Source organism: Oncorhynchus clarkii, chromosome 10 (genome assembly GCF_045791955.1).
Source record: "Oncorhynchus clarkii lewisi isolate Uvic-CL-2024 chromosome 10, UVic_Ocla_1.0, whole genome shotgun sequence".
NCBI lineage: Eukaryota > Metazoa > Chordata > Actinopteri > Salmoniformes > Salmonidae > Oncorhynchus > Oncorhynchus clarkii.
In genome coordinates, this window is record NC_092156.1 from 32045852 (window position 1) to 32063831 (window position 17980).

Consider the following 17980-nt stretch of genomic DNA (forward strand, 5'->3'; position numbering starts at 1 on the left):
TAAAGGAAGGAAACCGCACAGGGATTTCATTGTGTGGCCAATGGTGACTTTAAAACAGTTTAATGGCTGTGATAGGAGAAAACAGAGGATGGATCACCATTTTAGTTACAGTACTCCATAATACTAACCTAATTGAGTGAAAAGAAGGAAGCCTGTACATAATACAAATATTCCTAAACATGCATCTTGTTGCAACAAGGCACTAAAGTAATACTGCAAAGAAATTCACTTTTTGTCCTGAATACAAAGTGTTATGTTTGGGGCAAATCTAATACGACACATTGCTGAATAACACTCTCCATATTTTCAATCATAGTGGTGGCTGCATCATGTTATGGATATGCTTGTAATCGGTAAGGACTGGGGAGTTTCTCAGGATAAAAAAATTAATGGAATGGAGCTAAGCACAGGCAAAATCATAGAGGACAACTTGTTTGTCTGCTTTCCACCAGACACTGGGAGATGAATTCACCTTTCAGGAGGACAATAACCTAAAACACAAGGCCAAATCTACACTGGAGTTGTTTACCAAGAAGACAGTGAATGTTCCTTAGTGGCTGAGTTTTAGTTTGGACTTAAATCTAACATCTATGGCATGACTGAACATAGTTGTCTAGCAATGATCAACAACCAATCTGACAGCTTGAATATTTTTTTTTAATGAATAATGGGCGAATGGTGCACAATCCAGGTGCGGAGACTTACCCAGAAAGACACCTTTGTAATCACTTCCAAAGGTGATTCTACAAAGTGTTGACTTAGGGGTGCGAATACTTACGTGAATGAGAGATTTCATTTTCAACAAATTTGCAAAACAATTCTCCAAACATGTTTTCACTTTGACATTATGGGGTATTGTGTGTTGATAGGTGAGGGGGGAAAATAATTTAATCCATTTTGAATTCAGGCTTTAAGTCAAGGGGAATTAATATTATCTGAAGGCACTGTATGTGTGTATTCAGTGTGTGAAAACAGGCAGTGTTCAATTGTGAAGTCTTAAGTGGGTCTGCCCTGACGCAGTGTCTAACGGAGGCGATAAGCCTTTCCTCTAGTTAACGTCTGGCCTTAGAGCAGTCCTGTGGGTCGCCTGCCGGTTGGGTGCCCCTCTCCAACCTTCAGCTCTCAGCCACAGGATATTATTCTGGGCCGGATTAGAGGGACCCGTTTAAACAGATGGCCCGCTCCGTCTCCAAGCCCAGAGAGCTGACCCCCAGGGTCCCAACACCATCAGTCAGACCACAAACTGGCTACTAAGCCCCAAATCACTTTGCAGAATATGGATGTGGCTATGCTGTTTTTCTTTCACACCTCAGGAGTGTACTTAAAGGGATATTTTGGCAACGAGACCCTTTATCTACTTCCCCAGAGTCAGATGAACTTGTGGATACCATTTTTATGTCTGCGTGCAGTTTTAAGGAAGTTGCTAACTAGCTCCAATTGCTAACTAGTGTTAGCGCAATGACTGGAAGTCTATGGGTATCTGCTAGCATGTTGTTGCGCTAATGCTAGTTAGCCTTGGCTCGCAAACTTTTAACTTCCTTCATGTTGGACACAGAAACATACCAATGTTATTTACCAGTTCATCTGACTGATAAAGGGCCTCATTGCCAAAATCCCAAAATATCCCTTCAAAGAGATGTTCTGGAAGATAAAAAAATACCTTCTTTTTTTTTTTTTAAACCTCCTGTTTTGGACTCAACGTGCCATTTGTGTGGCTCATACATGCATAATTAACAATCTACAATCCTCTCTCAGTGGAAAAAGCCACAGAATCCTTACATTCTTCAAAAATAAATTAAAAAAATAACAACCCCTTTTTTTGCTGGTAGTTACTGTCTTGTCTCATTGCTACAACTCTCGCACGGACTCGGGAGAGACGAAGGTCGAGAGAGGTCACGTCCTCAGAAACACAACCCAACCAAGCCGCACTGTTTCTTAACACATCGCACATCCAACCCGGAAGCCAGACGCTCCAATGTGTCGGAGGAAACACCGTACACCTGGCTACCTGGTCAGCGTGCACTGCGCCCGGCCCGCCACAGGACCGGGAGCCCAGAGACTCAGAGACTCTGGGTTCAAACCCAGAGTCTCTGGTGGCACAGCTAGCACTGCGATGCAGTGCCTTAGACCACTGCGCAACCCGGGAGGCCACTGAATCCTTACATTCTAACCTGCCATCATTTAGTACATGCAATCTACGCGCTCATTCCAGTCATGTAGTGAACGTGCGCTCTGAGTCAATGTTTCAAATGACTGCATGGCTAACCATTAGATATTATAATTATTTTCATGTTAACAGTGATAATACATAGAATAAATCGATCAAATCCATGCATCAGAAGTTAGAAAACATTAAAGTTAGATCTGTTAGACCTCGATAGTAGTTTCTTTTCATTAATGCTTTTCTCTGCAAACCACAAAATGTTGTTCTCAAAAGATAGCATTGTACCCACACAAATATATTAGAAGATTATTGTCAACCTGATCAGAAACACTATGGTCACAACCTGTATCTCCTAAATGGTGTATCTTGTTTGTTTGATTTTTGGAATTAATTGTGCAATAGGCTTTAAGGTTTTTCACAAGGCATGCGTCCATCTATCCCATTTGCGAATCGTGAAACGACACACAACTTTGATGTGCTTGAGAAATGTATACTGCAAACTTTCATCCACTTTTTATAGAGGAAAATATAGGCCTACCTTTGTATCAACCATCCATCCAAATCAAATAATTCCACGCATCCACTATTTGTCTTTATAGACTTTGACACGTATTCCATGAAGTTAGGTAATCCAATGCTGGGATCACTGCAGCTGTTGATTGCCAGCGATCATCATTTATCACATTGGCATGTGATATAATCAACACACTTTCTAGGAGTAGGACATTTGATGGAAACATATAAGTATACATTTTCCGTTGTATAAAATTACATTATCACATTTGCTTGCTCATTTGAAATACTATTCTGATGAGACCACGTGCTATAACGGGAACTATCCTGCAACAACCGGACTTGATGGAAAATGTTGATTGGCAGGTGGAATGATGTTTAATGAGGTTACAAGGTTGAGGAGGGATCAGGTCAGCACAGTATTGCCCAATGAGTTTCCGGGGTGAGCCCAACATGCATACCACATGAACAACCCCAAAGTTTTTTTTTTTTTTACTTAAAAAAAATAATAATCATTTTTACATATTTTTTTACATTCTCTCTTTGGGCATTTGCTCCAGAGGCTCAAACAATTGTGCACAATTTTCGGGGACCCGTTTTGGCTCGTGAGCGCTACTTTCAAAACTACTGGCTGAAATTTAACAAAACCTTTAACAGATCTTTAAACAAATGTACTTTTCTCACATTCCAAGCCAGTAGCCTGCACTCTGTTTCTTTCTTCATTTAATGCACACCATAGCAAAACATTTTGCAACATTAAATGGAAACAAGGGTTTCTTATGTCTTTTTCAGGTAAGTCCCTCCATGGTTCGGCCTGTTTGCTTAGGTTTGGTGCCCATGTTGACTCCTGAGTCCTGACACAGAGCCTTTTCCTGCTCCATCTCTTTCGTTCCGTCCCAGCCCAGTAGTTTCTTAACATTGCTTGCTGTCAGCTCTAATCTCAAACCGTTGATCTAGGGCTGCATTCTTCCCTCGATTACTCATGGCATGTTGTGCATTAGAGTAGCATCGCCAGATTGGCCACTCGTGTTGTGTGTTACCCATTACGGAGAGAAAGTAGAGGGCGGTAACTTTAATCCTAACTTATGTAACCGACCGTGGTGGTAAAAGGCGAGTCTTTGTGTGGTTAGGATTTTAGTTGTTCATTGTTTGGTTCATTACCTCTTGCAGCTTTAGTGACCTAGAGGGACAGTTTGAGGGGAGGAGATGGGAACCTCTTGTCAGTAATCTTCTGCAGAAGGCCTGGCCCCTCTGACCTAGAAGACTAACATGTCCTTTCTTATATCCCTTTCATACCAAGACAAATCCCCATGTGCTTTACCGTAACATCTTCTTTATACAGTCTTTTGTTTATATCTGAAGGGTTAGGGGGGTAGAAGATACGGTACAGTAAAACATGCCTTGAGACCAATGTAGTCCTAAGCATTTTAAAGCACTTCAATTGAGCTGATTTATGAGTGTCGTCCCATCCAATTAGCATCTGTCAATTACGGATAGGATTACGAATACAAATGTGGCCAGATCAGCACGCTCCCACTCCTCACCGGTGCCGCCTACGTGCTTGGATGTATTTAATTAAAGGGGGTATACCCGTGGTAAATAAGGGACTGTTTGAAAGCGGGCCATATTTATTACAGGTAACATGGTTTTTTTCGGAAATAGGTATTAGGGTGGCTCACAGGGTTTCCCACCATGGCTTTCTCTCTAAAGTTGCCATGTATTGTAAACAAAGATTTTTTTTACTTTCAGAATATTGGAAGAACCCCTTCAAAAGGCATCTAACCATCCACAGAGAGAAAATGCACCAAAATATTTTCTGTCACCCCCCCACAATCTTAACTCCTCTATGTACAGAGGTGACTATATTTAAATATGAATAGCGACAGGGTAAATATGAATAGCGACAGGGTAAATATGAATAGCGACAGGGTAAATATGAATAGCGACAGGGTAAATATGAATGGCGACAGGGTAAATATGAATAGCGTCAGGGTAAATATGAATAGCGACATTGTCCGCCCCGCCGGTAAGGTATGCTGCGAACAGAAGATGTTTATTTGGTTTTCTCACCTTAGCCTCTTTTTCCCTTCCTCTTAGCTGTTGTGTGGTTCTTGTTGTGTACCTGTGACATCATTGCATTATCTGTAAAACATACAATATATTGCTTTTATATATATTTCAAGGGTATAGATTACTCATGGTGTGAATGTATTCTATTGGTTTCATCTGTGACATCACAGTCACAATTGAATTGATGATTGATTCGATAGAAGTTCAGTAGAGTAGTTTTAAACTGTGACTTAGAACTATCAAATCATTCAGTAAAAGTATATGTCTGATCAAGTTGTCTCTCTTCCTGCCAACTGTATGTCCCAGGCCTGGCTGTGAGGTGTTTCTGTCGGTCTGTGTATCTGACCTATACAGTATCTGTAGACAGAGGAAGTAGAAGCGGAGGGGGAGAGGGGCCAAAAACATTAACAAGGGCCCCAATCTCTTGTCATCTGATATTAGAGCATTTTATAAATGAAACCCATCTTATCACACAGTAAAATAAGTGTTTTGTCAACCTCCTCCTCTACCTCCCTCGTATGTTTTCTTAGATCCAGACTGCACCTCACTTCCTCGCTTTCTCTCTGCAACACAAAAGATTCACAAAAAGTTTCCATGCCTGCAACATCAAGTGGTCTCTCAAAACAAAAAGTACACGGCTGGAACGATATGAGGGGGCGATGAAAAATGCATGCAAACGAACAAAAACCGAAAACCACTGCATACCATTGTGGAAGAATGGAATGGACCCGGGCTTTAAGCTATCTCACCAACCGCTTTGTGAATGAGACAAGCACCCCCAACCGCCAACGCTATATAAGGCAATGAAATGTGTTTTGTTTCGATGTGCCCCTACTCTCCAGGGGGACGGGGATGCTCTCGCTCTCACGCTCGCTCTCTTCCTCGCTCGCTTTCTTTCTCTCTCTCTTTTTGAAACATCCATTTTTTCTTTGCAACTTTTTTTTTTAATCTCTGTAAGCCAGATGATACATCTGCCTCTGCTGTTGCTCGGCACTGATTGCGATTGCTGGCCTGTTGCGCTACGTATAAACCATGGTAAATATTTATTTTGAGATCATCAGTTGGGTAAATGAATCCATGAACTGTACGGGCCATCAGAGCCAGTGCTTTGTGGAGGCCGCTCTGGAAGGAGTTACTACATAGTGGATGTGTTTAAGGTCAGAAAGTCAATGCCATTTGTGTTTATTACAATGCTCATTGATTTTGTCTCAAATCCATCAAAACTTCCTTCTCTCCTCCCTTCAGCTGCGAGAGGCAGCATGGCAAACAAGAATTCTCTAAAGATTGCTTCCAAGCAGCTTTCTGTTTAGGGAAAATGTTCCATATGAATGTTCAAGAATAGCCTCGTTGGAATCCACATGCTTTTACAGGCATTCATCCACAAACGGATTTAGGGTTTAAGATGTTATGCTTTTCAGATGCCTTTATATCTTAAATCAAGGACTGAACGTCCTTAAGGATCTAAAGTGCGTACTTATTTGAATCGTAACTCCCAGTAATCCCTAGGTGTAATTTTCACTCGTCGTCCTCATGTTGTAGAAAAGGTAAAGTTGTTATGGTTCAGTGTGCTTTCCGGAGGGGTGGGTGCCAGCCTGGTGGTTGCACTGCCCCCGTGAGGGCATAGGGGCCTGGGACTGGTCCACCCCCTCACACCTTGTGATCCAGGGGCCCATGTAGGGCCTGATGTGATATAATGGGCAGGCCCTCCTATCCCCAGACTGGTTGAGCTGATAAGGGTGCAGACATGCGTTAAGGGCTGGGAAGATAACAGCACTCACCTAGGGAAGTGCTATATAAGATTCTTCCATCACAATCACCTCAGACCGATAAAGCTGTCAAAACGGCTTTGCCCTGACGGTTCCAAGGGCAATCACCAACGGCTATCGCTATCTTCTCAAGCAGGTTGAAATGAAGAAAGAAAAAAATGAAAGGAAAGTGAATGGTTGTAGTAGAGTTTCCTCCTTTCTTAGTGTGACATCATTAGGAGTTATGTCTGACCCCACATACTGAAGATACAGGAGTGATGAATGTTGGTCTGGGCTCCATCCTCCTACCACACACAGTAATATCCTGAGGTGTCTGAGGAATAGCTTTAATGCAGGTGCTTCTACACCTGCATTGCTTGCTGTTTGGGGTTTTAGGCTGGGTTTCTGTACAGCACTTTGAGATATCAGCTGATGTACGAAGGGCTTTATAAATAAATTTGATTTGACTTTAATAAAAATAAAAAACATGGAAGTAGCTGGAGGCACCATAGATTTGTGGAAATATCTCTGCGAGCTGGATTAGTTTTAAACCGAGCCTATGGAGGGTCAGGCACTAAACCCACTAAAGGAGGCCGTTCCAGGAAGGCTCTGAGGGACTGCATACCTAAGCGTTTTATAGACTGTCCCATAAAGTTACTAAAATCTCCCACTTTCATGACCACAGGCCCCGTTCTCACTCTGCAACCATAGCCACTTTCCCCACTGCAACCACTACGAACTCCAAGCACAAGTGGTTGTTGCATCATAAGAGGAGAGCCGAAGTATGCACTGCACCTGTGTAACACCCCTCCACCCCCAAAAGTCCAATGATGTACGTAGCCTAGGTGACTTATTGGCAGACAACTAGCTGCCTTGTTCAGTATGGATGGAGGAATGGAGTTTTTAGCCTCACTGATTTAGCCAATTACCTAATTTGAGAAAATGGACTAAAGAAAGCAACAGATATGGGAAACATGAGTAAAGAGGGATGTGTATCTGAAAGGGCTGTAGCTCCACGCCACCCTACTTAATGTAACCTTTACTGAGAGAGAGACATGTTTGGACCTACAGTGGGGCAAAAAAGTATTTAGTCAGTCACCAATTGTGCAAGTTCTCCCACTTAAAAAGATGAGAGGCCTGTAATTTTCATCATAGGTACACTTCAACTATGACAGACAAAATTAGAAAAATTCCAGAAAATCACATTGTAGGATTCTTTTATGAATTTATTTGCAAATAATGGTGGAAAATAAGTATTTGGTCAATAAACTTTTGTTATCTCAATACTTTGTTATATCCTTTGTTGTCAATGACAGAGGTCAAATGTTTTCTCCATGCAGATCTCCTCTAGAGCAGTGATGTTTTGGGGCTGTTGCTGGGCAACACGGACAACTCCCTCCAAAGATTTTCTATGGGGTTGAGATCTGGAGACTGGCTAGGCCACTCCAGGACCTTGAAATGCTTCTTACGAAGCCACTCCTTCGTTGCCCGGGCGGTGTGTTTGGGATCATTGTCATGCTGAAAGACCCAGCCACGTTTCATCTTCAATGCCCTTGCTGATGGAAGGAGGTTTTCACTCAAAATCTCACGATACATGGCCCCATTCATTCTTTCCTTTACACGGATCAGTCGTCCTGGTCCCTTTGCAGAAAAACAGCCCCAAAGCATGATGTTTCCACCCCCATGCTTCACAGTAGGTATGGTATTCTTTGGATGCAACTCAGCATTCTTTGTCCTCCACACACGACGAGTTGAGTTTTTACCAAAAAGTTATATTTTGGTTTCATCTGACCATATGACATTCTCCCAATCTTCTTCTGGATCATCCAAATGCTCTCTAGCAAACTTCAGACGGGCCTGGACATGTACTGGCTTAAGCAGGAGGACACGTCTGGCACTGCAGGATTTGAGTCCTTGGCGGCGTAGTGTTTTACTGATGGTAGGCTTTGTTACTTTGGTCCCAGCTCTCTGCAGGTCATTCACTAGGTCCCCCCGTGTGGTTCTGGGATTTTTGCTCACCGTTCTTGTGATCATTTTTACCCCACGGTTTGAGATCTTGCGTGGAGCCCCAGATCGAGGGAGATTATCAGTGGTCTTGTATGTCTTCCATTTCCTAATAATTGCTCCCACAGTTGATTTCTTCAAACCAAGCTGCTTACCTATTGCAGATTCAGTCTTCCCAGCCTGGTGCAGGTCTACATTTTTGTTTCTGGTGTCCTTTGACAGCTCTTTGGTCTTGGCCATAGTGGAGTTTGGAGTGTGACTGAGGTTGTGGACAGGTGTCTTTTATACTGATAACAAGTTCAAACAGGTGCCATTAATACAGGTAACGAGTGGAGGACAGAGGAGCCTCTTAAATAAGAAGTTAAAGGTCTGTGAGAGCCAGAAATCTTGCTTGTTTGTAGGTGACCAAATACTTATTTTCCACCATAATTTGCAAATAAATTCATTAAAAATCCTACAATGTGATTTTCTATCTGTCATAGTTGAAGTGTACCTATGATGACAATTACAGGCCTCATCTTTTTAAGTGGGAGAACTTGCACAATTGGTGGTTGACTAAATACATTTTTGCCCCACTGTATTTGGTTACAGTCACATACAGAAGAAAGAGGTCTGTAGTCACAATTTTGAAATTGTGGTAAACCGGGAAGACCAAAAGTCTTCTTCTCAGATTTGTGTTCCGAAGTGAGGTGTTAATGAATGAGAGGATGTTTGAGGAATTCTAAGAAAGAAACATTGTAGGCTATAGATACATTTTAGACCGAAGATGTGGCTGAATATTCCCATTTAAGCTATACATACTAGAGGAAGGGGATACCACCAACCCTCAGTTTACTTGTTCCCTAATGACAATTTAAAAGACCCCAGAAGTGGAGTATGAAAGATCACGGAGCATTTTGGCACCACTATGGGATTATTCACAGTCCTGGCCCCTTAAGACTCTTTGTGGCTTCCACCAAGTCCACTGATTCAGCCCAAAGCCAGGAGAACTCTGCAATCTGAGGCTACAAGCTGTGAAAATGCACTGTATGTTTTGGCAGGGGTTTTGGCGCCTTGATTGACAGAAGACTACACATGGTGGTTTGGGTCAGGAAATCTGCCTTAACATTATCTGGGTTAAGAAGTGCTGCAAACACAGGCCAGGTCAGGCAGCGTGTACTAAGGTTTCTCCTAGGGATTGACTAGCAGCGATTGGGGGGATGGAGATATGAGGAGTATGGAACAGCCCACTCCTGACAGAGGTGGAATGATGTGGCTGGAAAAATGGTGGGTTGGGGCATGGAGGGAATGGGGGCTGAAGTGGTCCCATTGAGGGAACATGGTGAAGGAGAATTTTACTAACGAGAAATGAAAAGCACATCTCCATCAGGAGACCAGACCCCAGACCAGACGGTAGAGCCATTCATACTGTAGATGAGAGGGACTGAATCTGGAACTGCCGGCCACACTGCCACATCTAACACTTATCTCCTATTGAGCGTGTCTGTAAATTAGACAAAACCAGGATGGTTTCGAGTCTCTGACAATATTATTGCTAATGGCTGCCTTCCTCTTGTGTGTGTGAGAAGGACCCTCAGATCTCAGCCTGGTGTGATGGTTGTCTGTTCCTCTTAAACCATGTCGCTGGGGCTGCTGTGTTGTGGGGAGCAGCTTGGCCTCCCTCACTCCCCATGAGGCCTGGAGCTGTTAAAACCATACTTGGAGAGTTGATCAAGTCTGTGATTGATAGCTGCAATAAAGTTCTGGCTTGTCTTTTGGTATTGTTGTTATTGTTCCCTCCCTATCTCTCCAGAGAGGACAATGAATGAATGAATGGCGTTAGTATCCAAAGGTTTTGGGAAAGTCTTCCTTGTTTGTGGTGAGTGTTTTATTAAATGGTCCGTTGAGGTTTCTCTCAGTGGTCTGACTTTAATACTTTCAGGTCCATAGGGCAACATTTGATCCTTAAATCGTGGTTAGCTATATTAGAAAATAATAGTGACTAAAATACTGGTGGGTTATTTGTGGTTAATGGGTATTTAAGAACTTGATACGTCCCCTGAGTCTGTAGGAATACATCTGAAGACTCATTTTAATGAACTTTGTTCTTTCAATGTTCTCAATAACCGCTTTGTCCTTTGTTCCTTTGGAACCTTCATTAACTTTGAGACATTTGGAGACAACACGGCACAACAATGTAGATTAAACCCCGGTAAATCAGGAAGTGAAACAATGAGGGAAAGAAATCGTCGCCACAGAGTTAAGAACCCCATGTGGTCCATCATAACTCATACCTCCTCCCTCTGCCCTCCAAACAAACCTAACTAACATTAACAAATAGCACAGCGAATAAACACGCTAACAAGATGGCTGACATTACACTGTCCGGAGTGTCCGCCCTCTGTTCTTGTGTGTTTATTTATTTAGCCTACTGATATAAATCTGTCAGCATCACATTCAAGCATCCTCTATTATACAGTACTTGTCTATTGAGTTCCTGAGGTGAAGAGCCTAAGCTCCTATCCTGATGTTGTTCCTCCCTGTACTTTCCAGGCTCCACACGGCCCAGAGAGCCATCAAGCAGACCCAGGTGACCGTGCAGAAGATCGGCAAGGATATTGAGGAGAAACTGAGGACGACAACGGCCTGCACCAAGCGTGTGAGTCAGCCAGGAAAATACAGATCCTCCACTGATCTCTTCTCATCTGCAACTCATTCTCTTGCAAACCCATTGTCTACGTCGTGCCAGTATCACGTGTTTATGTGCTAACTACAATAGTCAGTTAGTTAGATGAGACCTCTGGCAATGAGAACTGAAATATACTTATTTAAATTGTATTTAAGATAATTGTGCTGAACCAGATCAGCAGCTACTCCTGTATTCAGCCAAAACGACCACCTCTAACCCTCTATTGCAGGGGGGCTTTTTAACAAGACACCCACGATTTGTCTCCAACCTCGTCTTTATCCTCGAGTCAAATCAAAACTAATAGAAAGCAAGCATATTTAACATTTTTGGAATTCTAGGTTTTGAATGTTGTGTTTATTGTAAGTGCACACTTCACAAGCTCCTGTTATAAAAGCCCTGGGGCTCTTGACACCTCCATGTTTTGGTGCTCAAGGTATATGCTACACTATTACGTTAAAAGAAGATTTGTGCAGATAGGATTTAACCCCCCTGCCCCCCTCCTCCACAGCTTTCTTTTAAAGCAGGGATGGGCAACTCTTCATGGGGGGCCGTAGTGGCTCATGTGTCTGTGTACCCACATCCATACCCATACATGCAGTCAACTGATTTTTGCAATCAATCTATTTGTGCAGTTAAACTACATAACTCTCTTAACTAAATGCATTCAACCAGTAGCCAGGGCCGGCCCCAGCCTTTTGGGGGCCCTAAAAGAGATTTGTTTATTGGGCCTCCCCTTGCCTGGCTACCCAGACTCCTTGCTACCACCAAATGTTACGTCGCGCCCACAGAGGTTAGTTTCCTATCCACTATGAGTCTGGATCTGAGTACCTCCCCGACCCTTCACCGAATGCGAACACATTCAGGACCGTCTGATTGTTCCAGAAACCGATGGGTTGTACCAGACCCAGTACACACGTAGTTTTGGTTAGAGACAATCCATTCGCTAATGACTTTGTTTTGTACAACGCCCCTCATGCCCCACAAACGACTTCAATGATGTCGGTTTTAGACTGAAGTATGTTGCGAATGACAGAGCAGCGGAAGAATTGAGTGTGAGTCGTCAGGCTAGGCCACTCCACGTCGTGGCAAAACCTTTTACTGGGCCCCAGTCTTGGCAATGGAGACAAAATGTTACGTTTGAAAGTACATTTCCTGCAATTTTGCTATTGGGTGAAGAGAACATGTTGCAATTTTACAATACTTTTCATGCAATTCTACTCATTTTGCCATGGGCACAGAGAAAAAATTTGCCGTTTTTAAAGCTTATTTCCTGTAATTTCACATATTTGTCCATGACTTATGCCATGTTAATATGATATCTGAGTGAGAGTGACTAACAAAATCAATGGGGGGCACCTGGAGGTCAGGGCCCCTGGGCACATGCCCTGTGTGCCCAGTCAGTATTACTTCAATTTTAGGGAACTGGCTGGACTAACTTACCGATCTAAAAATTCTTATCTGACAGGGCTCATTGAGTGACCGTCAGCGACTGCCAAAACAAGGACACCATATCTGTAGGAGTGTGGCGGCAGTCTGAGGAGACTGCTCCAACAGTCTCTTCTTGTTGTTCACCTCAACACCTCAGACATCTGTCACCCTCTATCTGTCTCTGAGCCTTTTGATATCTAAATGTTGTCTTCTTTACCGTTGAATTAGTCTGACTACTTACCAGCACCCTCAGGCAGTCCGATGATGAAGGCCCACACACACGCAGAGCACAACTCTCCTATTGAAACGGGCTTGTGGCTGGTACTTCACCTCAATGAAACATTCCAAGGCTTTTCAGAGTTCACCTCAGCTAATAAATCATGTTATACCTCCTTCAGATCAGCTCAGCCCCCGCTGCTCTCTCTGTGTACTGTAGCTTAGACCGCTCCTTTTAATATCATTTTATTGAGTTAGTGGTTTCAAAAGAGGGGAGCATTGTGTGTGTCTTACACTGGGTCTCCCTCTGTGTGTGAATTCTCTCTGTTAGTATCCCTCTCTCCCTCAGTCGGCCCACGCCTTCTCTTGTCTGTGTGGGATCAAAGAGTGCAGAGTTGAGGCCACCGTGGCCCTTTCACCCTCTCACCCACACTCTGCCATTGATCTCCAGGGTTACGGCCAGGTTATTCCTCTGTCGCTGTTGACTCAGCTGACCGACAGAGTCTTTGATGTCCTGGGGCCCTTCAAACAGGCTGTAGGACATGCATGCACGAATGAAAGCACGCGCACACACACCATGCACACACACACACAAACAGGTAGGTGCGCATTTACGCACACACACACACACACACACTCACGCAAACACACACGCGTGCATGCACACACACAGTCACGTATTCGCATGCACACAGACTACATACAGCACACACACACACACACACACACACACACACACACACTGGCACATATTCGCATGCACACACAGACTACATACAACACACACATTGGCCACACCCTACCTGTCAACTCTGGACCACAGGAGGGCGGTGGTTCGTGGTTAACACGCGAGCTGCAGCATTCCTGCACTACATATGGGCTGTGACACTCAGGGAGATGGAGGTTTTATCTGGCCTGTCTGAGGGACTGACACCCGCTCTTTTCCTACAAAAGCTTCATAAGACCTCGATAAGAGGCCTATCAGCGTTTACTCTGATCCTGGCTGCGATCGCCGTCTCTGTGTCTGTCTGTGTTTGTGTGTGTTGATACCACATGCTGCTCTAGACAACTGGCAAAATAAAGGTACTCTCTAAGGTACATATTTGGTGGGTCGGAGGATGGAAGAATGCAGGACTGATTGGGACCATCATATCAAACAGCCAGACTGGGAAAGGAGAGCGCTGCTCAGGCACCTTGGTGGTGGATCATAATACCGATCAGAGGAATCGAAGGGGGTTTGAGATGAGCGCTATTCGCTGTATACCTGTCGCAAGACCCACTGCTTGTTGTTTATTTATAAAACACTGTTAGGACTCACTCCCCCTAATCTGATATACCTACTGCAGTCCTCATCCTCCACATACAACACCCACTCTGCCAGTCACATTCTGTTTAAGGTCCCCACAGCTCACACATCCCTGGGTTTCTCGTCTTTTCAGTTCGCTGCAGCTAGTGACTGGAACAAGTTGCAAAAAACACTCAAACTGGACAGTTTAATCTCAATCTCTTCATTCAAAGACTCAATCATGGACATTCTTACTGACAGTTGTAGCTGCTTTGCGTGATGTATTGTTGTCTCTACCTTCTTGCCCTTTGTGCTGTTGTCTGTGCCCAATAATGTTTGTACCATGTTTTGTGCTGCTACCATGTTGTTGTCATGTGTTGCTGCCATGCTATGTGGTTGTCTTCGGTCTCTCCTTATGTTGTTGTTGTCCTTTTTTAAACAATTTTTTTATCCCAGCCCTCGTCCCCACAGGAGGCCTTTTGGTAGGCCGTCATCGTAAATAAGAATTTGTTTTTAACTGACTTGCCTAGTTAAATAAAAAATAAAAAAATCCCTCTATCCATCCATCCCTCTCTCTCTCTCTCTCTCCTCTTATCTTCCCCACCTATGTGCCCAGCGAAGGAGCAAGCGCTGTTCTTCATTTGGGGTAGTACATCCAGGGCTGGAGGGGTCCTCCCAACAGGGTCTTAAATGAACCCCAGATAGAGTGAGCTGTTAGGGGCTGATGGGGAGACACCCTGTGGTGGCTGGACATGTTGACTAATGACCTGCATACTGAGAGCTCTATCCAGGTCTACCCAGGCCATGGAGCATGTGGTGAGCTAGATGTCACCCGACACTCGGTGTTAGGAGGGAGAGTCATCTGATGTTGATGCTAGCACTGTGTGTGTGACCCTGAACTACCTCCTCCCAACACCAAAAGCCTGCTAGGATACTTATGGTGTACTGTACAATTTCTGAGATGGTACCACATTTATCACGTCACCTCCACAATAGTTTGTGTCTCATGATCATTTCTCATATGCCCCTTCCCTCCAATCGAGACCATTTGGAAGCCATCTGGAAACACACACAAACACACAGCTCAGCTTCACTCTTACTGCTCTGACAGTCTGCAGTGTTTGATATGGTGATAGACTGGAACGTCAGACTGTGTTTATTACCCTCATGGGGCTATAGGGCTACCCATTCATTCACAGCAGGATTCAGTCTGTCTGTCCACTCAGATGTAATCATTGTCTTGTGTTTCACTGGCCCTGCCCCCTCCGTCACCCCTGTGCCCTGCAGTTCCTCCCTCAGACATGATCAATCTACAGCCAGCTGTCTACCGACCAGGGAAGAGAAGGGGTTATCTTCTACCTGGAATGGCCTTGGATGGTTAGGACTGTCATACGATGCCTAACTGTAACTCAATGCTCCCCTCCCCACCAAGAAGGTGAAGTTAGGAAGACAAGGATGTTGGATAGTCTGAAGCTGTCAAATGAAAGGAGTGCTAAGAGGATGCTCCCTCTTCCTCTTCAGATTTTCTGACTCCAGTCTTGCTAAAGCCCTGCTAAAGACAAAGCCTGTCTTTACAAACACACTCTGCAGTGTAAGAGAAAACGCCAGAAATTCGGTTCGTCACGATACCAGTATCTCTATACTTGGATGCATCGTGGCAAGGAAACAAAGCCTGAAGCAGATGTAGTTGTTTTTTTAGAAACAAACAGCATTATGTTGTCACATTTGTTTATTTGGCAAGCTATAGCACCCATAATTTTACATGAAGTAGGTTTTTATAAGACCATAGAGTTTAGTCTAATTTGTGTTTTTATTTTTTTGCCATGGAAAATCTGCTATCGTAGTATCGCAATACTGGTATTGTGATAACCTTACTAGAAATTAAGCTCTCATCAGGACAAGTCTGTTGGTTAGTCTGCAGCTGACATGAGTGAATAGGTGATGTTGGTGGTCTCTTATCTTCCTCTCCTCCTAGACTTTGACTCAGCTCTGATAAAGCCCAAGCCTTTCTTAACATACAGCCTTCAATGTAAGAATAAAGGGCAGAAGTGAGGAAGTTCTAGTCAGGATGTGGCAGCTAAGGGCCCAGCCTCTCCTCTCCTGACTGCAGTCAGCTTTGCTCCAGGCCTTAGTGAGGGTTCAGCCACAATGTCCGTCCCAGAAGGAACCCTTCACAAAGCACACTCAGCCTAACCCATCGGCACGGATTCCTACCTCCACAAACGCAAGTGCATCCTGCTCTTGTCCACAACTTCTATCAGATACCATGTTGCTGCATAACATCCTGGTCCTTCACACCAGTTAGTGCGGTATTGTTTCTCTCGCTTGACAGTGACCTTATCTCACTTTTGCCCTCTGCATGAGGGAGATTTTACCGTAATTCTATTACCAAACTGTATCTGCACAGTTTTTCCAATAAATGTTAACAAAATATTTTTATTTACTGTGTAAATAGTTAAAAGTAGTCATTGTGCATAGAGTTGTATGGTTTGAAATTAATGGTTTTTGTTTGGCATACATTTTGAAATGAAAAATCGTAGTGTAAGTGTAATTCCGTTACCGTGGAATTTCTCATGAGGATCTCCGATTTCTCTCGTGGAGGCTGTTTTAGGGGTTGTTTTGAAATAGTTTGTTTGAGGCCCCATCATAGATGGATAGAGGACTCATCTTTGTATCTGTGCCATTGTGGCGTCTGTGATGGCGTAGGCAGCACCATTGAAGCAATCTCCATTTTGAAGTAGTCTTCTTCATTTTCTTCTTCACGATTGACTGATCCATCCTGTCACCAGGAGGGATCAGCCAATGAAGTTGCAAGTCCCACTCAGTTGACTAAATGAAAATGGTGGAAGCCCTCAATGGCGCTGCCCATGCAAATATATTATTTTGGCCACTAGAGTCCTCTGTCATTCTCTGTGGGCCCCACTTGTCTTCGCTCATCCAGGATTAACCGTGTCTTTTGGGTTAGTAGAGGCGTATTGAATGAGTTCGTTACGTGATTGGCCCTAGATTACATGGTTTGTTCTACAAGACCTAATGGGGGTATGGTGGTAGGCGGGGACAATTAAAAGCACTTGCTGTGGTGAATCACTATGTATTCTGTCTCTTTCTGTTTATCCTTTTTCTCTTCCTTGATCTTTCGTCTCTTTTCTATCTCTTTCTTTTCAAATGTTTCTCTCTCTCCATACCCTCTTCTGTTTGCAGAAGAAGGAGCGGGAGTGTATGCAGCTGCGCCTGGGAACGCTACGCAGTGAGCTGGAGAGACAGAGGAAAGCGCTGGGCCGGGAGACAGACCTGCGGCAGAAGGAGAGAGCAGTGCTTCAGAAGAAAGGTAAATGGCATTTGGAGTTGCACCTTAAGACACAATAGACAGGCATTTCCACGAGGCCACAATTTTAAATTGCGTACATTGTGGAACTGGGGGTTCACATGGGATTGTATTCCTAATACGTGCTTTACACAGGGTGCGTTCTAAAAAGCACCCTATTCCCTATATAGCTCACACTACTTTTGGCCAAAAGTAGTTCAATACAAAGGAAATATGTGGCCATTTGGAACGCAACCCACAGACAGGTACACTTTGGGTCAGCCAACAGCTATTCTTGGTGTGCTCTACTGTATTTTACTGCATATTCCACTCCAAACATTTACAGTAGAGTACACTACAGCACCTCACATACAGGAAACCTCTTTCACTGTTGAACGTCTGGAGGCTCTGAGTCACTCCTTCACGGTGACTGTTTTCCCTGGCCGTGTGACACTTTCAGACAGAGAAATGTCTTTGCTGGGCAGCCAAGTTGTCCTACCAGGGCCGGTAAAGTAAATCCTTTGCCTTTTATGGTGTCATTCAGCCAATTATATGGGTTGAATAACTGCAGGTTGTATCATGT

The 17980-nt window shown here is 43.9% G+C and overlaps 1 protein-coding gene across 2 annotated transcripts in view; it reads left to right on the forward strand.

Moving 5' to 3' along the window:
• LOC139418271 (UV radiation resistance-associated gene protein-like) overlaps positions 1-17980 on the forward strand; it is a 133844-nt gene that overhangs the window by 15583 nt on the left and 100281 nt on the right. For both annotated transcript variants that reach the window (XM_071167604.1, XM_071167605.1), the window contains exons 7-8: positions 11029-11134; positions 17295-17421. In XM_071167604.1, the coding sequence (XP_071023705.1) occupies positions 11029-11134; positions 17295-17421 (233 nt within the window). The remainder of the gene's footprint in view (positions 1-11028; positions 11135-17294; positions 17422-17980) is intronic.